The 26810-nt window shown below is 38.6% G+C and overlaps 2 protein-coding genes across 6 annotated transcripts in view; one reads left to right on the forward strand and one right to left on the reverse strand.

Annotated features, from left to right (window-relative positions):
- st6gal2a (ST6 beta-galactosamide alpha-2,6-sialyltranferase 2a) overlaps window positions 1–4154 on the forward strand; it is a 42596-nt gene extending 38442 nt beyond the window's left edge. For all 5 annotated transcript variants that reach the window (XM_006788268.3, XM_006788269.3, XM_035906757.2 and 2 more), the window contains one exon: window positions 3130–4154. In XM_006788268.3, the coding sequence (XP_006788331.2) occupies window positions 3130–3377 (248 nt within the window). In that variant the 3' untranslated portion in view covers window positions 3378–4154. The remainder of the gene's footprint in view (window positions 1–3129) is intronic.
- tmtops2b (teleost multiple tissue opsin 2b) lies at window positions 1006–26810 on the reverse strand. The gene is made up of 4 exons (XM_006788267.3): window positions 26325–26810; window positions 10883–11208; window positions 7274–7507; window positions 1006–1221 (listed from the first exon to the last, which is right to left on the reverse strand). Exons 1-4 carry the CDS (start codon window positions 26689–26691, stop codon window positions 1006–1008), a joined length of 1143 nt encoding a protein of 380 aa, XP_006788330.2. The 5' UTR covers window positions 26692–26810.

Below are 26810 nucleotides of genomic sequence, written 5' to 3' on the forward strand. Positions count from 1 at the left end.
CATTTTGAAACACTGGCCCTTTTATTCTGGAAAGAAGGTGAAATCATACCTGCAAAAACACCTGCAAAGAAACAACTTTGTAAGACCAACTAAATCATAACCAAAGAAAGCACAGCACAAACACAAAAACTAACACAATTCAAATAAATGCCTTCATGCAGAACAAAACTGAAGTACACGCATGATAAAAGTAATAAGGATAAGGTTCTGGGGCCTTAACCTTTCGTATTCTTCAACATCTAAAGCCAAAGCAGCAGGAGGAAAAGAGGAAAAGCAGAGTTAAATGATGATTACGTCAGTCTCCTTGCTGATCAAATCACAAGTTTGCGCAGTGATCTCCCCATTTACAGTGACACAGCGACTGAAAAGCACCAAGGAACAGGCGCTGTTTTATTGTTTTTTGTTTTTTTTTTTACTCTTTGTTTAAAATGTAAATTAAAAAAGATCCTGTAGTTCAAAAAATAAATTTGACCTTTTTAAACTGTAGGATGAAAACTAAGAATATGTAATATACTGAAATATATTATATATAATATATACTGAAATTAATGTAATGCATACACATCAGTTCAGAAACAGACTAAAACCTTGAACCCACCACAGTGACGGTGCCCTTTATTAAAAAATACATATTTTTAATAGACGCAAAAACTTTGAATGAAGTTCTTTTTTTGCATGTACTGAACAGGAGAAGGTGCGTGGTGGATGATAAAACTGATTGATACCAACATGTCTGGTTGCATCACACATGGGTGTTCATGTATGTGTGTGTTTGCATACTTTACATGCATTTCTGTGGTCGTTTAGCACTTTTGTGTTATGTATAGTAAAAAAAAAAAGTTTTAAAAGGGCACATTTATGGTCTACAAATACAAGTTTACACATAACACGAAAAAGCACATCTACTTTCTGAAAGCTCTTGTCCACAGTCCACTGGAGTTCACATTGTGGGTTATTCGTGCTTCATTGTGATGGCGGTGATTTCTGTCTGATTAATGCTCATGTTCAGGGGGTGACCTCTGGAGGGTTTGTGTGCTTGGTGTCTGCGGTGCTGTAGCACTGGTTGAGAGCTTCGGTGGAGATCTGGGCAGTGCAGGCCACCGTGTTGCTGTAGACGCGCCGGTTAAGGTGGATTACCGTAGTCTTGGACGGCATCGAGGTGTCGCCTTTCTCCGATGACCAGCGATCGCAGTGAAACAGAATCAGGAAACACCTGTAAAACTGAGAGGGAGAGGAAAATAGTGGAATCACTGCACACTCACAAGCAGGCGAAGGTGTTTTACAAACAGTAAACTGAACTGAAGCATTTCTCACATATAGTAAAGAAAAAATTATTTGCATAGGGAAATGGTGCTGTCTGGATAAGTATGCAGGGTGGTGTATACAAAAGTTCACTTGGTGGCTGTAAATTTATTGGCCACAGTATTCTGTCAGGGGTGAAATCGAACAGTCTGTTAGATATCTGTGTTCTCCATTGTTTTAAGGTCTTGACCAGTTCAAGACTGGAGTGCATATGCAAATGAAAATGGCCTAATGGTATGTTCAGACTGACTGAAATTGTTGGTTTGCTTTTTGGAGACCACAAATATTTTTTAGCCAACACCAGAAGCAAAACTGCAAATAAAAGAAGGCACTTTTAGCTGCTCTCTTATTTCCCAAAGAATCTCCATGGCGACTGGATCTGCATATTTTGATTTGGCAAAGATTTTATATCCTTTCATACTCTTCCTGACAACAACCGCCTTATTTATCCAGGCGGGGGACTGACAGCAGGAGTACACTAGTTGTAACCCCCTTTGGACCTTTTCTAAAACACTATACCACAGATCCGCTAGAAGGAGAACTTGAGTATGATTGAGAACTCATTTATGATTTTGCCAAATTTTCTCCAAACATTCTCCTTCTTTTTTTTGCTGCACAAATATGCCTTTACATAAACTCTATGTATAATCTAACTGTAAATAATTCTTTTAATGTTCCCAAATTGAAAACGAAGTGATGGTTGGTAAAAGAAAAGGATCTGTTGTCATGGTAAAGCAGGTTACCTCCAGCACTTGGCGCTTCATTTCTTTGAAGGTCTATAGCACAGACATCCTTATGACATCCTTAGGATCTTGTGGAAGTGACTCATCCATCCAAATTACAACTCTGTCATCAGTAACTCATGTTTTTCAGCTTTGCCTTCATATTAATGGGGTACAGTTGTTAGGGGGAATATAGAATTCTAATAATGCCACTGTTGGAGGTCTTGCTGCAGCTCTCCCCACTTCAGGTTTTGCACAATGGGGGAGTGGAGAGGTCTCAGAACATATCACCAGCCATACCACCAAATATAATTACTGCGGAAGGAATAATTATTCTCTCTGACTAAATAGTCCTTGCTAAAATATATGTGTGAGGTCACTGTTCTTTGTTTTAGTTGCATTTCACAGCATAAAAAAAATCCAGAACTTGCTAAAGCAGGCAAAGTCGAAGACTTCATATATTATTCGCAGTGTTATAGTTTTCTCCTCCCCTCTTTCAGCACAGTTGAGCTTCACTTTTAGTCTCTGCTTGTCCTTTGCACATTTTCGGATCTAATAGAAATTTGTCAAGTTTGTGCTAAATTCCTTTTCCGAAGACGTATCAAATGCCCGAAAGGCTCGCACACCTTTGATAATCAGATGTTTCCCACCAGGCCGTGTATTTGTTATCGGCCCACGCTGATAGCGACCTTTACGAAAACTGAAAGGATTTACCTTATCTCCCGGCTTTAAGAGTTTCCGTTTTGTGAATGTCACGACGGGTTTGTAACGTCTCTACTTTGATCCCTGGAGCAGATGAAATAAAATGGATGTCATTAATTTCTCTTTGGCCATAAGATTAGATTTTGGTTTTACCAGATTGCTTCCAGGTGTGAATGTGTGTTTTGACAGGGATCCTGGGGGACTATTGCCTTAAAAGAAGAGAGAATAAAAGACAGGAACAGAAGGTTTTAGCGTTGTATTTTATAAGTATATATGTTATTTTTATGTTCTAATAATTTTGTAATGTTTGGACCTCAAATGTTTGGCTAAAAAGTTGAACTCTAATTTAGTTGGCAAGTGTTGTGTAAAAATATTTATTTTCTCCTGTATGCTGACATTGCAGGTATCCTCCTGATGATGGCGCTGTGCGAGCAGGTGCACGTGTACGAGTACATTCCCTCCATGAGGCAGACGGACCTGTGCCACTACCACGAGACCTACTATGACGCTGCGTGCACACTGGGTGCCTACCATCCTCTCCTCTATGAGAAAAGCCTGATCCAGCGAATCAACATGGGCCCTGTGAGTGACCTCGAGAGGAAAGGACGCGTCACTCTTCCAGGCTTCAGCACCGTGAACTGTGACATCTGATATATGAAGCCTGGCCTCATGAGCCCGGACGTCACACACACGAACACGCACACACTTCTGGCCTTTTCAGGCTAACCATGGGAGAGGTGCAATAATGCCCCTATGGACAAGGAGGTTGAAGCTTGCAAGTTTCAAATAAAACACGTGAAGAGCATAAGCCATAGCCCTCCAGGGACGGATAAACATAGAGGTTTCTGAAAGACCTTGTCTTTATTACGATGGTATACTTGACCAGAGGCTGGAAATTAGAGTCTCCAGGGTGGAGCTGAAAAAAATAAATAAATAAAATAATATCAAATTTCTCTCTGCTTTAGCTGAGCCACGTTAGCTGTGGAGCTGACTAGGGTAGCAACTGATCTTGTTTTAGGTAGGCAAGTGAGTTTTTAATAACTGGGTGTGTTTCCAGTGATGTAAAATCTGTGTTTCTCAGTACTATGGATGGTTTTCCACTTTAAGGAACTGTCACTCTTTATAACGGCGAATTGTATAATTATTTTTTTTATATATATATATACTGGTCCAAAGGGTTGTGAATAAACAAATCATCCATGTTGAATGTCATAGGTACACAAACTCGACGCAAAAGTACATGCAGAAGAATGCAAACTAAAAGAAAGATGAGAGGAGCTGTCAAAGCTATCACGTTACTGTACATATTCCTGCAAAATCATTGTAATGAGGGGTTGATTTCATACTACTGAGCTTATTACTGAATTATTGTTCTGTGCACGCTGACTGATAACCACCAGTTTGTCACGTTTTGTTTTGTTTTGTTTTGTTTTGTTTTGTTTTTGTTTTTTTTTGGGGGGGGGGGGGGGGGGGGGGCATTTCTGTACTTAAATCAGAGTAAACGGGGCCAAAATAGAACAAACAGGTACTCAGAACAGCCGTGACCCTGTGCCTAGCAGTCAGCTGAACACTTTCCTCGGGTTGCCTTGTGACTGTTCAGACACATGCAGTACACACTCTAGCAGGACTGCAGTACCAATCAGTTCGATGTGTGGAGCAGTAGACTTTCCGAAGTGATGCCTCAGCAATCACCAGCCCCTGTTTTTGACGGTCAGTTCACTCTCTAATGAATGTAATTTTAACACTGCGTGTTGTGGCCAAACCCTTGCTGGAGCTCATCTCTGCGGGGTTATTTCTTTATTGCGTAACAGCATGAAGTGCATTCCCTACAACTATAAATGTCTCATATTTTCTGAATCCTCTGGTATTAGTCTGTGCCTACCCGCAGCTCAGAGTAGAGACAATTATGAAAGAGGAATTTGGACCTGTACTAACCTCGGATTTACTTTGTCTCCAAGGTAGGGTGGATTTTATGTTTACAGAGTGCCGTGTCTTCAGCGAGCTCGAGGTATTCGGTCTGTGGGAATGAGAGCATCTTTTTTTCTTTGTAACAGATTGATCTTGTGCCATTCGTTGTGGTTTGTTGAAAGATATGAAAACATAATAGAAATGTTGCTTTAAATAGAATGATGTCGCTCTTCAGTAGAAACACTAGAGCATAGTATCACTTAGATAATAGCTGGTGTTAACAGGAGCTGGATAATATCTGGAATTTGTCAGTATTTACCAAAGGACATAAGCTTTTTTTTTTAAACCCCCCCCCCCCCCCCCCCCCCGAAAAAAACCCCATCTTGTACGACTTAGACAGCTAAAGACAGTTACTACCACTGGTGTTTTTTTTAAATTAAAGTATTTATGTACTGTAAATTTTGATATTATGCATTTGTTTACCAGATTTAATAATCAGGTGGCAATTCAGTAAATTACATGGATGACAAACGTACTGCTTCACATAAAGGGAATTTCTCTAAATCAAGAATTTGCTCATTCTCACAAGAGCTTTTTCTTGCACTCGTGTAGCTGACTCAGTTGAAGTTTTATAAAAATATTTTGATGTTTTGTTGTGGACACATTTCTTTTCCAAACCCCCTTAAACACTTGCTTTATGTCCAGACAAGTCATTCAACTTTTCAATTAATTAAATTAGTCGCTGTAGCAGGTGTATGACAAATATTTGGGTCATTTTGCAAAAATGTTATGTATTTTATTTTTTTCAAATCTCCCACTTTAATTTTGAGTTGATGCACAATATCCCCCTAATTTCTAGTTAACAATGTAACATAAAATCTTACGCCCACATACCTAACAACTCCACGTGATTACTATATGGAGGACATGATCTTTCTCTTGGAGCCCCAAAGCTGACAGAGTTGGTGAATATCAACCGACAGAGCACAAATAAATGAGGCGCCAGTGATTGTTCTGTAGAAACAAGCAACATTTCTTTGTGCGATGCTAAGAGTGTGTTCATCTGTGCCTGCTAGAAATCGAGTCTTAGTTGCTCCGTCCAGGTCGCCATTTACACTCCGGAAGCACCGTTCACTGTTATCTTTGTGTTAGCATGTTTGCCTTTGCAGGTGCTTGTTGGGGTTTGATTCCATGTTTGCAGCAGTGGATATCGGTCTCTAGCCTGGCCACAGTTTGCACTTCACCATCACATCCATGTCCCTTTGTGCAATAATTTGGGAAATCTGCGCACACCTCTACACTCTGCCGTTTTTGTTCCCACACATGAGCACATTGAAAAGGCATTTTTGTCATTTTTGTTGGGTTTTCTCCCCCCTATTTGCTCAAAAAAATGAAGAACGTTTGTAATGTGATTAACAACTTGTTTTATTTGTAATGTTGTTACTGAATTAGCTCAGTAATGCCAAACATTACAGCAATAGTGACAAATGTAATGCGATTGCAGTAACGCATAACTTGTATAGAGGAGGTAGTTTAGATGCTTAATTAAGGACTTATGATTCATTTTAAACAATGCAGGTTTTTTCGCTCTGCTGTACGTCTTATAGTTGCGATAAACGATAAAATGTGCTTGTGATTGTAGCACACTGAAGGTGTGAAAGCCCTGAACGTATTGTACGTGTGCATTGTAGTAACAGGTTACTTTCCAATGCACAGAGCATGCAATTCAGGAGCAGGGCTAGGTCTTAAACTGTCTGTGCTGTACTGTGATGCAAGTAGGCACCATTGTCTTTAATGTTGTGAAAGGCATTCGTGCTTGCAAGGTTTTCTTTTACTGAAGTGATGTTTTGCAGATTTTATTGCATGCTTGTGGATCACATTCATCTGCAGTGCGGCTATCAGCCGCTCCATGGGAAGTGCTTGATCAGGTGCAATGCCTTCTGGCTACTTCATCTTTGCATCTTTAATATTGTGCCAAATCTCATCTTTAATTGTGTTCCAGTTTGGGTGGGTTATTCATGGGATGAGGACTCAGAGTAACAGTAGGACTTCTTAGGTGCTTCTTTCTGCAAAAGTCGAGCTTAACTGAATTTTGTATTCTTTTTAAGATGGGACATTGTAGTCAAACTTGACATTAATGTTCTTTGGTAGTGAAGTAGTGAGTTGAAAAATATGTTTGAAGACATGCGTGTAACATTTACCACTTCGAGCCTCTTTCTGTCTGCTCTTTACTCTCGAGGCCTATTTTTCATGTCGAGTTTTTAACAAGTGTTGTGGGGATTTCTGTACCACACTGCCTCTGAAGAATTGTTTAACATTTGTTCTTTCTATAGCAACCTTTTTGCAGTATTCTTCAGATGAGGAAGAGGAAAGGAGTGAGTAATGAGAGGGATTGTTCTGTTTCCCTTTTAAGAGCCTTAGGGCATTCTTCTTGATTTTTTTTTATTTCTCTTTGGTCAGTGAAATCTCTTGGTATTACACTTGAATTGATATTTAAATCAAGCAGTTCTATGATTTCAGCTGTTGTTTGTCTTTTTCTACTGTGTAAATAAAGCTGTTGTACATGTTCAAATCTGTTTTTCAAAATTATAACTCTTGATTTTAGGTAAGACACGCACATGCACATAATAGCGACTTACCTGTTTGTTCATAAGTATATAGATGAGGGGGTTGATGACGGTACTGCTCTTGGCGAGCAGTGAGGGAACTACACTGGCCACAGGGCTAATGATGTTGGGTGGGCCAAATGTTGCCATCATTGCCACAACACCATAAGGCATCCAGCACAGCAGGTAGCAGGCTGCAGTGGTCAGCACCATGGACAGAATGTGGTATTCTCTCCTCCGGGCTGCAGTCTTTCGGATCTTACCCACCTGTGAATAACGGAACAGGAGAGAGAGGAAAAAAAATATTTCTGGAAAATTTTGATTTGAATTTCCTGAAGTGTGTCTTATATCTAGGAAACATTAAAATTACTTCTTTTTCACTGCTCTCATGTAGTAATTGCAAACAAAATGCAGCAGTAGCTCACCTGGCTCACGAGTCATCACAAATCTTACACTGACAAAAAGGGATTGGCCATCTCTTGGGTTTATGTAAGCATCTTGCGTGTATTTAACACAATTGCCTCATGCTTTAAAGTTAAGTGTAACTATATAGTGTAGAAACTACATGATATGCAGAGAGGGTAGATTAAATTGTTCATATCATGTTCGAGTTAAGTAAGTCAATGATATATCAATGTTAAATCTCGTGACACCGCACGGGATTTCAGTCTCGTGCGCTTTGGATTGTGGTTTGAGGAAGGCATCCATCTCAGTCAAGTCGAGCAGCCGCCTCTAAATTGGGTGGTTGTTACATTAATAAAGTCTACCTTGTAATTTGAACACAAAAATTTCATGTTTCTATCTTGAATGTAATTAAATCATGTAGGATCTGTATGAAATTTAACAGCTTAATTTGTATCATGTCATCTCAACAAGAACAATCTAGTAAGAGTGGTTAGTTGCTGGACTCATGAAATTCACAAGATCGCACAAGATTTCAAACTGCAGTAAAATCACTGGAGTTATAAGAGGCAGACAACTACACACACACCACGTGTATGCTTTTGCTATTTATTGTGGTTTAACCTGTCAAGCACAAAAACATACAGAAAATTTTGCATCAAGCCTTAGAAATCATAGCTTTCCTACTTTTGTTAACCCTGGATTGGTGGCATGGTGATTAGTGCTGTTGCCTCACAGCAAGAAGGGCCTGGGTTCAAATCCACAATCTGGCTAGTTTGTAGTGGTTTCTCTCTGGGTATTCTGGTTTCCTCCCACAGTTAAAAGTCATGTAGTCATTAGAGTTCGGTTAGGTTAATTGGTGATTCTAAATTACCTGTGAGTGCAAATGGTTGTTTGTCTCTATGTGATAGTCTGGTGAATTATCCCGACATATTTTTAGATATATTGGCAAGTGTTTGAAAATGTCTCTTTTATAATTATAGTTTTCTGGGTGCAACCATTTATTTTCAATCCCATGAGAGCCTACTGATTAAAATTAATAGCAAGGGTGAGTACTCATATACCTCTTTTCCACCAACACAATGTCAGTACTGGTGTGGACCTAGTTCCTCCTTATTGAGTGGTGAGAACCATGCAAACTTTGACAGGTTTGACAACTGAGGATTGTTGCTCAACTTTAGAGATAAATTGAACAGCTTGGTCATTCAGGAGGGCACAGAGTAGAGCTGCCACTCCTCCACAACAGAAGAAGCTAAGTGAGGTGTTTGGGACATCTGACTAGGAGCAAGCTCGGGGGCAGACAGAAACAAGTTTACATCTCTTAGCTTAGATGGATAGACAGAGGGGAGGTCTGGGCATCTCTTCTTAGACTGCTGCTCTCTTTACACAAACTCAGATAAGTGGCAGAAAATTAATGGATGGATATGTTACATGTCACAACTTTTTATGAGTATGTATTGTAAAACTACATAATTTTCTTTTTAAACCGTATGCATGGAGATCCCATTGCATCACCTTATCTGCACCAACACAGAGTGGCCTGCTTTAGTTCAGCAGTAAAGCATCAGCCAAACTGTATAAAGTTAGATGCACTCTTTGATTTAACCTGAACTTATTAGGCTGGAAACTGGTGTCCTGACAAAGGAAGGTCAATGTGTAAAATGTTATGAACTTAATAGCTCATTTAAAGTTAAACAAAAGTAATGAAACTGAAATAAAACCAGTTTATCTCATATGATCCAAACATAGATAATTATACTTGGAGGGGATTTGAAAAAAAGCTGCTTATTGATACCAGGGGATCAGTCTGAGTTCCTGAAGTGCTTTAAAACCACTATATTAAAGCAACCTAAAACAAACCCAAGAAGATGGTTGAGTAGCTTAGGCTTTGTCTGAGTCATAATGCTGTGATAATCCTCTGCTACCCTCCTGTTGCTCTCAGGAATAAATCTAAAGCAACAGGAGTAGAACAGCTTTTATTTATTTACCCAAGACAAGTGAAGTCACTCGCTTAAAAATAGAAAAACAAAATACCCATGAACCAATCACCAAAGAAACTGTGATTGGTTGACTGATTCCCCACAAACCATGTGTCACGTTTCTTTGCTTTTATTTTTATGTAAATGAGCAGAAGGCATGAATATATTGCAACTCATCAGTAAACTCATCATAAACATCTGCGTTCTATGAATATGACTGTGGTGGGAACGTATCTTCTAGCAGCACTGCTCTGTTCCATTAGCTGAGTGGAGTAGCTTGAACTTTGATGGGATAGATATCGCCTTGATTTATAGACTGTCAACCAAATCTGACATGTACTGTTGATGTATTTAGCCAGAAACTTCTTCAATCAAACTTCATTGTAGCTTTGCAGAAAATCTCATTGATGTCAGATCCTGTCATCTGTCAGATTTTATAACTTCTGTCTGAGACATATCTCAGATGGATGTGGAACATGTCAGGGTTTTAAATAGGACTGACAGAAAAATGTTTACCTTTCCAATGTGATACCACATGAACAGAACAAATGGGAAAGGCTAAATTTTTTTCTGTCAGGTGTATTCTAGATTTTCAGCAAGTTTCATGCAAATAGATCAGTGTGCAGTAAAAATCAGAAGACTTTTGTTTGCAGTGCTGCTCTATTTTAAATTGACTTGGAATTTATACTGTTCAGAAAAACTAAACAGTTTTGTTGATGGGTAAATACATCAGCTAGCTTTTATTTTCTTTCTTTAAGTCAGCAAAAATAAAAGAATGGGCAGATCTGAATATTTGATGGTTGATTACAACAACTTTATTGACCTTACATGCATTTCACGCTGGGGACATTTATTTCTGAAAATAGCCCTCCTGGGACACGACAGATTAGGTGACCCAGTGGGTCCTCAGAGAAAAGTTGATAACCCTACAAAGACTTATGATAATGAAAATCTATCCAGTTGTCCAGTGCACAAAACCTACCCCTTCCTCTGTCTTACATGTTAGTTTTATCTTAGCAGAGATCTGTTCATATGAAGCTCTGAAGTTTTATCACCTTTGTCAGTTATTAAAAAGCAAAAAAGCTCTCTCGGCCATGTTTGACATCTGCAGTGTTTGGTGTTCAAAGGTGCAAAATCACACTCAGCAACTTGTAGCTTTATTTTTGACACCTTATTCCTAAAGTAAAAAACAGCATAGACATTCACATGTATGCAGTTAATGTGTGACTAAGTGTCAGTGTCTGACAGCTAGTGTGTGTACCTGTTTGACTGCCCAAAGCAATCTGCTGTAGCAGTAGATCATCACTATGACAGGCAGACCCAAGCAGAAAATGAAGAGGCAGATGATGTAGGCGTGCGATTGGGCACTGTTAGCAGTCCAGGACACAGAACAGCTTGTTCCTGCCCCCTCTATGCCATAGCTACTCCAGCCCAGTAGGGGGGGCACTGTCCAGAACAAGGAGTACAGCCAAGAGCCCCCAACGGCTATTAGGGGCTTACGGTAGTCTGGCCCACGCTTGTTGTAAACAGTAAGGGTGCTGTAGCGGTCGTAGGAGAGGATCACCAGAGAGATCAGCGAAACTATACCTGAGAAAGACAGAGATGTGGAGGCGTGAGGCAGTGGGGGTAGGATGTAACTGGCTCAAGAGGGCAATAAACATTTATACAGTTTATAATACAATAAATTGCAACAACAGGCAGTCATAAAAGTACAGAAAACAATATTATATGATCTTAGTCTTTAATGCTGGTTGTTCTTGAAAAAACACTCACTTTAAAGTGAGGAAATCTTAAAGGTGACTGCAAGGTACATGAATTTTTGAGCTAATAAACTTCCACCAGAATCACAAAAGCCAACAGCATGGTCCTCGTGGGAAATTCACGAGAGTACCAAATCAATAGCTTTAATCGATTTAGGGTCAGGTCTTTACAAAATATTGTGCCGCTGTATAAAAGAAATAAAGATTGAAAGATTTAATTAAAAACAAACAAAATGTTCACTACAATCAGTGAGAAACACTTGTTCACCTTAGCTTCAAAATGCACCTCAGTCAAACTGAAATATCTGTGAGAATGAATCTCAATCACAGTGACTCATTGTGTCTGATCTTACCTGCAGTCAGTTGGGATTTAGACACTGTGCTAAGGGATTGTCACAACAAGTGATTCAACAAACAGCCACCTTCATTGTGCTAATTAATTAAAAACATTTCTTTGAGGTGTACCAAAGACTGTGCACCTCTTCATTTAATATCATTCACGGAGTAATTAATTACATTTGGATAATCACTGTCAAATATAAAGCCTTGTGTTCTTATAAACCTTGCCATTTTATAATAATCTTAATAATTATAATATTTTTTGTGACGACACTGACTTGTCTCTAGAGACAACGGAATTTTAAGAAGTGACTGCTTAGCCATTGAGTCTTCATCTGTCCATGTGTACAGCACAGTATAATCAATGCTTAATTACTAAATAACTTTTTTTTCCTATGTATTATCTGCTTAGAATGGTTGTACCAGAAGGAGAGAGTAGCCTGAGGCTATGACTATTGATACTGTTTACAAGTCCTATCTCTGCCCTACGCATGACCAGCACCCAGTGCTTCCAAGACATAAGAAAAAAAACCCTCAAGAATCCATCGGAAATGCTACCAGGTCATTTAATTTGACCTTTATGAGAAAAAAGCATAACCGAGAACACAAGAGGATCCAAAGCTGTCTGCAGCCACAGAGGACAAAATATTTCATGTAGAGCTTGGTGGTAAAATTGGTGTCTTTCCCAAAAAGCCAAGCATTACACTGTATACAGAGGGATGACCCTCTGTATACAGTGTAATGCTTTCCAGCATCATGATGTTTTTTTCTGTCTAGCAAAGTCACCATCCCATAACTATTAATTTCAGCTCAATCTGTCAGTGCTTTTTGTGGTGCAGTATTTTTCCTCTAAATTCATGCATCTACCTCCTTGAACTATGGCTGATTGGATTTACCCTGGTAAATGGCCTGTGTTTGTATAGCACTTTACCAGTCCCTAAGGACCCCAAAGTGCTTTACACATTCAGTCATCCACACATTCACACACTGGTGATGGCAAGCTACATTGTAGCCACAGCCACCCTGGGGTGCACTGACAGAGGCGAGGATGCCGGACACTGGCGCCACCTCGCCCTCTGACCACCACCAGTAGGCAACGGGTGAAGTGTCTTGCCCAAGGACACAACGACCGAGACTGTCGGAGCCGGGGCTCCTTCCGATTACAAGACGAACTGCTAACTCTTGAGCCACGATCGCCCTGATCGCCCTACCATCCCACATACTGCACTTTACTGCTTTACACACAGCGCACACATGAAGCATCAGACATGAAAGAAATAGATATTTGCATGGGATGTTTGATGTGTTTGTAAATTACAAAGTAGTTAGATTAAGTGAATGTTACTGCATTTTGCAGAGCATCTATATGCTTCAAACTGCTCTGACCATCAAATTGTCTCATTTTTCAAATCCGGCCCTAGGACTCATGACCCACGGTATTTTTTTCTCTACAGTTCATTACCTTTCTCATTTACACAGTTTGCACAGTGTTACTATGTTATTAACACATGCCAAATTAAAGATATATCATGTGGCAGCAGTCAGAAGTGTATCATTGATGAGATTTCCCATGTTATTTCTCTAAACATACTGGTGAACCTAGATAGCTGATGGCAAAAACACAACAATAGAACTCAAAGCACACAGCTAATACATCTAATCTAATAACTCCTATTATATGCCAGCCACAGACTGTTTTAGGTAATGCTTCTACTAAACTAAATTTAGCTTTATTCAAGGTCCAGTCTGGCTGGCAAGCTCATCCTGTTTAATGATTTTATTTCCAAAAATTATCTTGATTTTATGTTCCTAAATAAAACCTCGTGAAACAAAAACAATGGTTATTATTGAAACAGCCCCTCCAAATTTCAGTTTTATAGACCCTCAAAATAAAGTGCAAAGGATTGACTAGATTGCCATTAGGCATGACTTTAACATTGTTTAGTTGGTGTTTTTAATATGCATATTGATCAACACAGCAATAGCATTGCCAAAGAACTTTTGTGTATTCTTGATCATTTCAGACTCGTATCATATCCTACACCTAGTTATTTCCAAAGGCCTGTGGCCGATACTGCTCTCTTTGACCATTACATTGTCTACCCATTTTTGTCTACCCATTTTTTAATGGGTAACACTCTTTTTAATACCTTTCCCAATAAACACTGGGCATCTGATAGACATGCAGCTCATGTCTATATTGGGTCTGTCGGTCCATGAGCTATTCTGGACATCTATTCGACATTCATGGTTGGACATCCAAATTGTGGACCTAGTTTGAATGTCGACATGTAGACGTCTAGGACAGGTACAGGAAATTTATATGATTAATATATGTAATATTATAAAATTTGGAATTCATACTACAACATGTTTAATAAGATTCAAAGAGCATTTGCATTATATATGGTTCATTTTGTAAGTATCCTGTTTTATTGTGAAGAGCTGATTGTAAGAGCAAATAAATGTGGTTGTGATCGGTAGCTGGACTGAGAGAAGTTGCAACAGAAAGTACGAGAAGTTTGTACAAGTATGCATGTATGAACTGGACTACCTGCTTGACATCTTTGTTGATGCACACATTTTGCAAATTAGCTGTGAGAAGCTGGGGACATCCACTGATCACTCAGCATTCCCTCATGCATTACTGTTTCTGTACAGAACACATGCCCACCAGCCTCTTAAAAAATGGGACTACAGCCTCCAGAAGCAGTATTAAATTGATGTTAAAAATTAGTAGGTTTGACATTGAAAAGACAACGACAACGACCACATTTGGACTATAAATAGCCTGTACGCAGAGGGACGGATATCAACACTAGATGTTAAGCAGACGTCAGAAAAAGACGTAACCTGGCATTACAAAACAACCTCTTCATTGGACCAAAATTGTACACCGGAAAAACGACACACCAACAACACATCATTCCGATGTCACTTTGCGCAGTATGTTCAGTTTAGATGTCTTTAAAATAATAAACAATATTCATCTAAATAGTGACAGGTCAAAAAGTCCTAACATCCAATGACACACAACTATCAGTGCTACCTCAGGACTATGGTCCCCTACACTTTCACAAAAGTTGCAGTAAACAAATTATTGAGTAGATATGCCAAAACTTCCTGAAAATGAACTCAGAAAAGACTGAAATTGTTTTTATTGAAAAAGAAAAAAGGAAAAAAAAAAGAATGAAAGTCTATAAAAGCCTGTTTATAGAAGATGCTTAAGTCTTAAATCCAGACCAGAAATCTTAGCATAATTCTGGACTATGACCTAGATTTTCACAGCTAGATAAAAACAATTAAAAAATATTTTTAAAAAATGGATGCATGTTTGAAGTAGATACATAGAATATTATAAGAGTATCTTTATTGATCTTGAGCACATTACTCTATTTTCAAATCTCTGCACTGTTTTGTTTTTTTTTTGTGTGTCAAAGGACAGATCCTAAAAATACTGGTACTAGTTTACGAAGCATTTAATCTACTTGTGCCTTACAAAACACCCAGAACTCTCAGGTTAAAGGGAACATACCATTTATGTACATTCCCATATTTAGAACGAAACAAAAGTGAAGCAGTTTTTATGGTACTCACCTGTGGAACAAGCTTCCTGGACAGCTGTGCCAAGATGAGACACATCTGTTATTTCCTTTAAATTACAGTGCTTAAAACTTTTTATTATCAACAAACAATGTCTGCAGGATCCTCTTAACCTTTTGTTTGTTTATATTGCAAGTGGGTTGTTCCCTGGTTTAACATATTGTCTAAAGATTAGTCATTGTAGAACAGAATAAAAGAGTTCACTCCCACAGTTTTACCTCTGTTTTGACAAAGTTTTTACCGATGTTGTAGCAGAAACAACCTGGATTCATGCACCAGATATACAGTGGCTTGCAAAAGTATTCGGCTCCCTTGAACTTTTCCACATTTTGTCACATTACAGCCACAAACATGAATCAATTTTATTGGAATTCCACATGAAAGACCAAAACAAAGTGGTGTACACGTGAGAAGTGGACGAAAATCATACATGATTCCAAACATTTTTTACAAATAAATAACTGAAAAGTGGGGTGTGCGTAATTATTCAGTCCCCTGAGTCAATACTTTGTAGAACCACCTTTTGCTGCAATTACAGCTGCCACTCTTCCATAAAGGCCAACTTTGTGCAGTGCATGACTCATAGTAGTCCTATGGACAGATTCCCCCACCTGAGCTGTAGATCTCTGCAGCTCGTCCAGAGTCACCATGGGCCTCTTGGCTGCATTTCTGATCAGCGCTCTCCTTGTTCGGCCTGTGAGTTTAGGTGGACGGCCTTGTCTTGGTAGGTTTACAGTTGTGCCATACTCCTTCCATTTCTGAATGATTGCTTGAACAGTGCTCCGTGGGATGTTCAAGGCTTGGGAAATCTTTTTGTAGCCTAAGCCTGCTTTAAATTTCTCAATAACTTTATCCCTGACCTGTCTGGTGTCTAAATCCAATCAACCAAAACTAAAAACTGCTGTTCACAAGCGCTGTCCATCTAATCTGACTGAGCTGGAGCTATTTTGGAAAGAAGAATGGGCAAGAATTTCAGTCTCTAAATGTGCAAAGGGTAGAGACATACCCTAAAAGACTGGCAGCTGTAATTGCAGCAAAAGGTGGTTCTACAAAGCATTGACTCGGGGGGCTGAATAATTACGCACACCCCACTTTTCAGTTATTTATTTGTAAAAAATGTTTGGAATCATGTATGATTTTCGTTCCACTTCTCACGTGTGCACCACTTTGTGTTGGACTTTCACGTGGAATTCCAATAAAATTGATTCATGTTTGTGGCTGTAATGTGACAAAATGTGGAAATGTTCAAGGGAGTCAAATACTTTTGCAAGTCACTGTATACCAACAAGACAGCTGTGAATGTGAACATGGGAAACAACTCTTCTCATGTTTGTTTTTTGTTTCTAAATGTTGTTTGTTCCATTTCCATAATAATTATGTGTAAATGCCATACATAATGATATGTATTCATATGTTTTACTTGTTCTATCTCTCTCTATCTTTCTATCCCTCTGCATAGCTTCGGCTTATGTATTTGTATAGTGCTATACAAATACATAAACACATTTTGGTTGAATTTTAAAAGCAAGCAACATCAGGGAAGTAACGCAACTACATCCACTTAATAAAGTTTATGTAGCTAGCTGAATAAAGCTACCATGCAAGACCTCATTGCTCAAAGAAACCTGGCATTTAAGAAATGAACTGTTAGGAGACATATTCTCTTGAAATTCCAGAAATGCAAAATATGCAGCACTGAAACCAGAAAGACATACCAGTTGATAAATCAAATATTTGAAACCTTTTTTTCAGTCAAACCATTCCATTTTTGAATAAATGGTGCAGATGTTTATCAATCTACCATTACAGATTTAAACGTGGTCAAACAAAGCTTCAGTCTGGCAGATTTATTTATCACATATTATGATTTTCTTGAGTTTCTCAACTGCCACTTTATCTCAGTACCTTCTACTATTGTGTGTGTCAAAAATTATAGAGTGGCAGGTTTGTGGAAATTCCTTTTAAAGTACAATATGTTAATATTTCTATTCATATCAGTCCTTTAATGCTTAAACCATTATGAAGCTGCAAGTTACAGGACTGCTACTGAAGTCTCCAACATGCACCCCAAGGCTGTGTTTATGTCATGTCAGAGATAATGTAATTATAAGTGTCTGGTGTAATTAGAATTCATGTCAGCCTCTTACTTGTATATTGAACATGACACTTAATATTATCGAGTGCCCAAAAACTGAACAAATTAGGAGATGTCATCTCATCCTCTGCCTGGGCAAACTATTCTCTGTAATTACACTCATAAACCCATATTAAATGCATGTGTTATATTTTCAGTACACTGTATTTTAATCCTAACACATCCAAATTTATACTAATGCAATTGCAACACTTGCAAGTCGGTAACATGGGAAATGCTTTTCTGACTGTTTTTTTTTTCCACCAGTTTTTGCAATTGTGAAAGAGCAAAGATGAGAGAGAGCAAGATGCTGATTAATTACACCATTATTCGAATAAGTCAAGGAAATACTAAAATAAAAGAAAATAAAAATAAAAATAAAAATAATAAAAGATGTCAAAGGGTCTAGAAGAACCGTGGAGAACATTATGCTGCCTGTAACATCATTCAACATGTTTAATGGAGGCATATCCATGGATGGTCCTCGACAGGCTAGGCAACGACACCCTTACTGCCGTTAGGTAAGGGGAAAAGATCCTAGCCAGACCTTATGCTTAAAAACCAATGAAGTCCACTTATTAGTACCAGACTGACAAAATGAGCATCTGTAATCTCATATTAAAGAAACGGGATAGGACTTTACATTGCTTGCACAGAAACACAATTAGTTCCAATTTCTTTAGCTGAATATATGAAAAAATGCCAAAGATAACATGGCTTGAAAAAAAATAGCATTTCTGCAACAACAAGGCGATTCCCAAGGAGTATAGCTCAGCATTTTGTGCAGCGTATCGTTCAAAAACTGGCAAAACTGAACAAGTGGAGGACAAAAGAAGTGTAAGGACTACAAATCTACAGCTGTTGAACAATATCTGAAAGTCCTGTTCTTAAACAGGAAAACAACTAGCAAAGACCTGACATAGGACCTGGGAGATGCATATGGCTTTTCAATTATCCACTGAAGCCTCAACAGATATGTTCTGGTAGAAAGATGGATGTCAAGATGCCATTATTAAGGAAGGGAAACAGCCTGAGTTATGGCAAATTACACAAGAATTGCACTGAAATTCAGTGGCAAGGGGTCTTGTGGAATGATGAATCCAAACCATTTGTGTGTTTGGAGGAACAGTGAACATGTATAGACATCAGTAAAAAACAGTGGAGGCTCTTCATGATTTGGGACATCATTTCAGCCAGTGATGTTTGTGATCTTGTCAAAATTAAGGGAATTATAAACACATAAAAGTACTGTAAGATTTTGATTATTATCCTTTCTTCATCTATTGAGATTTAAATCTCATTTCCCAGAGAGACCTGCAATTATCTGTCATAGACTCACCTCCCCACACCTCAGCGAAGTCAGATCATCTTGGCAGAAAACAGAACAAAAGGCAGTCAAAATCTAAAGAAGAGTTTTGATATTTGTCCTTGGATAAAGTCTCTCTGAAGGCTAAGAAGAAGAAGAAGAAATCAGTCAGCTTGCCTAAGAGGGTTCAGGCTGTGTTGAAGAATAAGTGTCATATCAAATATTGACATCCAAGCTTGTACAATTGAATTCAATTTGATTAACATAGTGCCAAATCACAATTAGAGTTGTCTCAAGGCGCATAAGGTACTGACCCTACAATAATACAGTTGCACTCTTTCTGCCTTATATACTGTATTCCATGTATATTTGGATGTCTCATTTTCCTGGGAAAATACAAATATTTTCAATTGCCAGTGCAATTAAAACAACGTTAAGACATCCATTACGCAACCCCACATTCTATTGTGTTGTTTTTAGCTTTTTTTGTGGCTAAACCAACACCTTCAGACGAAAACCCCAAATATAACAGATGCACTGCCACCCTCCAACTGTGGCTTTTTTCCCTGCCTTTTTGTGTCACTCTCGCTAAAGCTAAGTAAAAAAGAAATACAACAGACATGCAATCAATCTGTTGTTCTGACCTCACCCTCACTGATATCTTCTGTTATTAAGGTTCTGCAGCTTACAGGCTTTAGCTACTATAAAGTATAAGACAGCCATAGCCCCTTCTGTTATGAGGACATCAAATAATGTTTGGGTCAGTGTCAGTCCTTGTAAAACTTGCTAACATCCACAAAAGTAACACAGAAAGACAGCGCTGCGGTGGTTAAGTGTCTCCTTTAGGCATAGTAGATGGTTGCAAAAAATAAATACCATATTTAATGATTAATATTTCAGGTTTATTTGATTATTTGGGAATAAAAATTATGTGTGGTGGCAGATTTATTTTCTCATGTATTAATCACATATTTTAGTCATATCACATAGTAATAGTAATATCACTTTCTCTCTTTAGTATAGTAAGAGTACTGTCGACAGTTTGCTTGTGATAACATTCTACATGCATGTAGAATGTTATCACAAGTCAGCCCCAAGTTTTATTGCACCTTCACAGAGGACCCATTGTAGACTGGAAGATCTCCAGACATCTTGCTTTAAGGGAGGTGATGGGTGGTCGTAACTTTTCTTAGGGTGGGAAAGGGTCCAGGTTGATCTGGACTGAAGCTGTAGGGAGACGTGATGTGCTGTGGAATGTTCTTTGGTTGAGAGTGTCTGTGATGGTGTATATAAGACGTCAAATTTTAGAGATGATGCTAGTGTTTTGGCTGGGAGGTTTCTCTCCATATTGAAATATGTTATTAAACCATTTCAAAACGCTCACTGGCTGTGTTGCAGGATACTGTTAAAATTTCCATAACATATGTCAACTTAGTTCCTGCCAGTCACTGTTTTGAATGTGAATGTTAACCAAACATATACAGAAAAACTAATAGAACCAAATCAGTGGTACAGTGTTTGTACATTTTAGCATTTTAGAGTTTCAACAATTTGCAGGATAATTAATAAAATCTGATATTCAGATATTCAAAAGTACATATTGCCCTTAGGTATTAACATTCCTTTTAAAATGAATTATTTTTAGTATTTCATGAATATTAACAGTGCAATGTGTTATTGCTGGAATCCAAGAAAACACTTTTAAACTGAAAAAATGTACTTAAGCTGTTAAATATTTCATTAGAGAATGCAAGCGAGGCATAACTTTCTCAAGTATGGAATTTGATAAAGTCCAGTTGTTGGCTTTTGTTTAATTAAAAAGGATTACAAAGGTGAACGATAAATTGTGAGTTTTGCTAAACTGAAAATGTGATTTTGTTGTAAGTTATATCAGTTTATTCCCAAGAAAGACATAATTGGAAAGTAACAGACAATGTTTTCATTTAAGTATCCGACATGTTGGTTTTTATTGTAGGAAAAAGTTAAATGTCAAATATAATCAGAATATTAAACTTCTAATGAACTTTTAAGTTCGGCTAACTTTTATGTGTTTACCGTGATTAGTACGGTGGCCCTGAGAAGGAAAACAGACTGCAACTTAAGAAAACACCAACAATAAGAAAAACGCTGCAAAAGCACACAAAACACAACGGAAATAGGAAAACCAACAATGGAAATAGGAAAAACAAAAACAGAAATAGGAAAAAACTGATTTCCAAAAGCACAAGGGAAGTGTTACTGAGGAGACAATAACCCGACGGACCAGTTGCAGAAACCAAAATATGCTAAGAATTGCACTGGGAGACACTTAAAAGTGGAGGATTTATCGGTTTTGTGAGGAAAGAAAAGATGAGAAGTGTGTTAGTCTAACTATTAGCCTTAAAATCCGTCATCAGTATTATATGAATCATGATAAAACACGACTACCATGTTTTGGGTTCCTGCAACTGGTCCGTCAGGTTATTGTCTCCCCAGAAACACTTCCCTTGTGCTTTTGGAAATCTGTTTCTTCCTATTTCTGTTGTCTTTTTTCCTATTTCAGTTGTTGTTTTTCCCATTTCTGCTTTGTTTTTTCCTATTTCTGTTCCCTCCCTGGCATCTACAAGGATATCTACCACCAGGGTTTTGAGATAATAGTCTCGTTTTTTAAAAAAAATCTTCCTTTCATCATGAAAGAAAGGTCTTGCAATTAATAGAGCTACTTTCAGCTGCTCTCTTATTGACAGCAGGTCACCACATGTTTAATTTGGCAGATTTGTACACTGGATGCCCTTCCCGAAAGGGATTTGTGTCTCCTCTTTATATCAGAGCAGGGATCTTTCACTTGTTAAACAAATATGTAAATCCCCACACTCTGGAGACACATACTGTGGCCTACAGTTAATAATTAATTAATGATCATCCAAAACATGCTGTTTTCTGTCATAAATGTATTTATTTTTCCGGAAAATTCTGTTCACATGTGATTAAAATCAAAGAAAATGCAGTAGTTTTGAGGTAAAACTGTTAGTAAGTTATATGACTTTGTTAGCTACTTTACAATGTGTAGAGAGAAGGAAACACCAATCCCCACTTACTGCTTTTAAGCTAAAAAGAAAACAATGATAACAAAAAGCAAAACTCCTTTAACTCTTGATTTAACTCTAAAACTCAGAGTACTCAGAATAAAACTCAGAATAAAACTCAGAATAAAACTTTTATTCTCTGGCTTTTAAATCCAAATTAGTTTTGACTATTTTTCTTAGTGTTACGTCTTCTTCGGGTTTTCTCTTCTTCTTTTTTTCCTTTATTAAATTCTGTCATTTTGTCCTACATTTTTGTGTCATTTGATTATTTTATATATAGAGCTTGTCTTTAAATGTGCCATAGAAATAAATTTGACTTTGACTATCAAAATCTTTATGTTTGGGTGTCTCTTGACACAAGTTGCTTTATCTTCATTCTGGGATGTAGATCGTTGATCTTCATTACAGCCATTGTTTTCTTAAACCTACACTGCCTCATTTACTCCCATGCGATGCATTTTCACACACACACATGCAGCATATACGTAATCATGATATACAGCACTTACAGCTTGCAACAAAAGCATCAGTAACATCATTATTCTTACAAGGTTCTTACTCAAGTGGTGTAAGCCAGTGATTTGTAGGGTCGCTTAAAAGCTTTGAGAAGTTAGGTTAAGTGAATGTCAGGCCCTTGAACAATAAACAGACTACACCCTGTGTATTGTCCTTTCTTCTTATCAGCTGTTTACTTGAGTGTGTGCAGATCACTGGACTTTTAAGTAAAGTAAGTAAAACATTCTTCCTGCTCTTTGTTGTCACCCACCTTCCCACTCGTGTAGCGTAAGTACAAGACAGGAGACAGAACACTGAAACAACTATATTTCAAAAGTCTTTAGGAATACTGTAAGTTCTTGTAATGTGGCCATAATGATGCTTTGGAAAAAATAATAAAATGTATTATTTCAACATTTCTGTTTTCTTTATACTTTCTGTACAAAAAGACAGCATGACTGTCTATGTCTTGATTGCTTTCTCTATCTGTATATGATGGTTTGCCTAGCCCTGTTTTTAATTTTACCCGTGTTTGAGCCTCAGGCCAAGAAAAACTGTGATCTGTTATGATGTGCGACTCTCTGGCAGTTATATATATTGAATCAGCCCTTATGCTGTCTCATATGATGGAGGAATAACAGGGAGATGATAACGGCAATAATATATATAGAAAGAGAGAAATGAACAATCAGTGTATTATGGTTGCTGACACTCAAAGCGCTCTGCCATCTTCAAGCGCACGCTATGTGACACTGGCGCTAATGTTCTTTTAACAAAACAGTTACTTGGGAGAACAGGATGTACTGGACGAGGTAAGAGTGCTTGATCATTGGTACAAACATATTAACATCCTGCACACATGTCATATAACAAAGAAGCATAAGACCCACATCAGAGACTTTATTAGGTACAACGTACCAGGTTGGACCTAATTTTGCCTTCACAAATACCCTATTTATTTATGGCATAGATTTTAACAAGGTGGTGGAAACATTCCTGGGATGTTGGTTCATTGTGACATGACTGCATCACACAGTTGCTGCAAATTTGCTAGCTGCACCTTCATGATATGAATCTTCTGTTACACCTCATCCCAGAGGGGCTCTATTGGATTGGGATCTGATGACTGTGGAAGCCATTTGAGTACAGTGAACTCGCTGTTATGTTCAAGAAACCTGTTGGAGATAACTTGAACTTTGTGACATGGTGCATTAACCTGCTGGAAGCAGCCATCAGAAGATGGATACACTTTAGTCATAAAGGAATGACCACGGTCAGCAACAATGCTCAGGCAGACTGTGGGGTTTAAACCATCAGTTGGTATTAAAGGACCCAAGTGTGCTAAGAAAATAGCATTACCCTACCAGGCTGAACCACTGATAGAAGTCAGGATGGATCCACGCTTTCATATTGTTTATACAAATTTTTGGCCCCACTATCTGAACGCTGCAGGAGAAATGCTTAGAACAGGCAATGTTTTTCAATCATCTATTGCCCCCTTTTGCTGAATCCATGTGAACTGTAGCCTCAGTTTAGGATAGGAGTGAGACGTGTGTTTTTCTGCTATAGCCCACCTGCTTCAAAGTTTGATGTGTTCTGCATTCTTTGGTTGCAACAAGTGGTTATTTGATTTAATGGTGCCTTCCTGACAGCTCGGAGCAGTCAGTAAGTTCTCGTCTGACCACAATGCATTTTCACTGGACATCTTCTTTGTTTCAGTTCATCTCTGCATAGAAATGGTTTTGTGGGAAACTCCCAGTAGATCAGAAATACTCCAAGTCATCTCGAACCAACAACCATGCCATGTTTAAAGTCATTTAAACCAACTTTCTCTATGCTCCCCGTGTTAAAATGTGTTTACAAAATTGTAATTCCTCTATCTGTGCGTGCTTGCATGCATGCATGTGTCTGTGTAGAGCTGAGTGGGTGGGTGGGTGGGGTGGGGGGTGGGGGTGCTGCGAGTACCCGCTTTAATGTTTGACTAATATATGGCTGCTCTTTGCATTCATATTGGCAAACTTTATGTGGCAAATATTTTGTATCTACCGACTTCTGTCAGCTTTCCAGCACCTTCTCTCTTGACACCAGTAAATAAGCAGTGAGCTGTTACCATGCTGGTTCAAGTTTTAAAAATGCAACACCGCGAGAAGCCCAGGGGAGAATAAAGTCAAAGCACGCTGCTGACTTTAAAACATAATGTGAAGGAAAATGAAAATTCACCGCCTCAACATATCCTGCTGACATATCCGGTTTTACAATACACAGAAGGTAAATGAACAGATGTAAACCAGCACACAAGCACCGGCAGAAGGAAAACACCACAGTCAGAGGATATGGAAACAGAGATAAGTTAAAATAATACATATTTCTGTATTCATGATAAGAGTCTAAATATCATTTGTGAGGTCAGATGAAAATCTGTAAAAGTATAATAAAAAAAAATGGAACTGAAATGAAAAGTAATTTTACTAGTATGAGAACAACTCAGTGTATATAATTTTATGCATTCAACTACTGCGTGAATGTGTAATGAAATCACATAGCAGGAACTCCAGCAACACTTGAGGGAAGATGAACAACTTTAATAATTGACCAACGCATTTCGGCTTGTGGCCTTCACTTGCACTTTAATTTGAGTTTATTGACCACACTGTAAAAGACTAAAGTGGGTGAGTTACGTTCCAGCAATTGTGTCAGAATTAACTTTCCTTCCCGAACTGTGGCAAATATGAGCCTGACCCCAAAAAACAATCAACACTGAGCAAGCCAAATGTAGGAAAAACGTTTCACCTCCTAACATGAAAACACGAGATTGCCCTAAATCTGTCAGACGTAAATAAATAGAAATCGCTACAGTTCCAGAGTTCATATCATCTGATAAATGCGATGAGGGTCAGTGCATCCAGGTTGTGACACTACCACCTCCTGGTGGATGAACTACATAGTCAAAGTGCAAAAAAACAAAAAAAAAAGGCGTATAATTCCGTGTGGGGGCACGGACTTATACGTCCGTGTGGGGGCACGGACTTATACGTCATTAAATAAATCAGTATGCTATGCATTGTGTGACAAACTGTAAAATACAAACTCGTTTTTTCACTCTTCCTTTTGCTCAAACCAGCCAGATGTTAAGAAACGCTGAAAAGCTCATGATGTTTTAGTTTAATAAGAGAGGGGATGGAGGGCTCATGAACAATGTAGTACAATAATACTCATATCTGACTGCAATCCCCGTTCCCTCTGGAGACAGAGGAAGAGAAGGTCAGAGTGAAGCGCTGGACCAACTGGCCAGTGTGATTGCAGATACGGTGCGGGCAGTGTCTGTTGATAAGCAGACTTAAAAGGAAACGGGCTGTACAGACATGAAACCCGCAGGTCTGAGGTCAGAACCAGTGTCACCGTTACATAATTTGTTTACCGAAAGACATCCATGTGATCAACCGTCAAATGTACTTCTCTTTGTGCAGTGGACAGACTTTGGGTCACAATTCTTTGAAAAAAAAAAGAAGAAGAATCTGGATCCATCCAAAGAGCGCTTGTTTGATTATCTATCAGGCTCAGCTATCATTATATGTACAGATTCTTATTATTATGCGTTATTATTGTGAAAGCTGCTACTTGGAATAATGACAGAAACTAACCATTGTGCAAACAATCCAAGTTAATGAATACCAATGGCTTCAATAAAGCGAAGTAATTTAAAGAGGGAGTCTCATGGTCTACTGAAAATATTATTAATCCATCCAATCCCCATCAGCCCCGATGACTCTTACGCAGAAAAACACAACAGAGCGGACTAATAACTAATTACATTTGACGATGTGAAATAAAGCATATTTGCCACAGCTTTGACTTCAGTGTCTCAGTGACTTTTTATAATAAATTTTGCAAAACCAGCGGATATTTCGCACAGTTTTATTTCCAGAAATGTAAAACGGTGCATGAGTTGACAAATACCACAACATCCCAAACTTTGACCTGTTCAAAAAAGCAGAACTTACCAAAGCAAGAGTTGATGAAGCCGTACCAGCTGCAGCCGCTGCGCCCCAGCAGCCACTTTCCGCGGATGCTGGAGGCGAAGCTGAGAGTGGTGCCGAACAAACACACCAGCATGTCGCTCACGCTGATGTTCAGCAGCAGCATGTTCACCGGTGTCCGCAGCTTTTTGAATTTGCAAAACAGCAGCAACACAATGAAGTTGTTCAGGAAGCCGAAAGTCATGATGAAGCCCAGCACCACGGACAGCACCACAAAGCCCGCCGGGGAGAGCTTCGCCGAGCCCGCCTGCGCGTCCAGCAACTCTCGGTCATCGCTCAGGTTGAAGCTGTAATTCAGACCAGCCTGACCAGAAAACATGCCGTCGTCCATTCAGTCCATCAGTTTCTCTTCACTCTGGAGCTTGCTTCACTCGGCAGCGCTGGTCACATTGCGCATCTGTAAAGTTTGCGCGTGTAGCTTCCATCTTACTCCATGCTCATGTGCAACAA

This window comes from Neolamprologus brichardi, chromosome 16, assembly GCF_056152115.1.
Source record: "Neolamprologus brichardi isolate AB-2024 chromosome 16, ASM5615211v1, whole genome shotgun sequence".
Classification (NCBI taxonomy): domain Eukaryota; kingdom Metazoa; phylum Chordata; class Actinopteri; order Cichliformes; family Cichlidae; genus Neolamprologus; species Neolamprologus brichardi.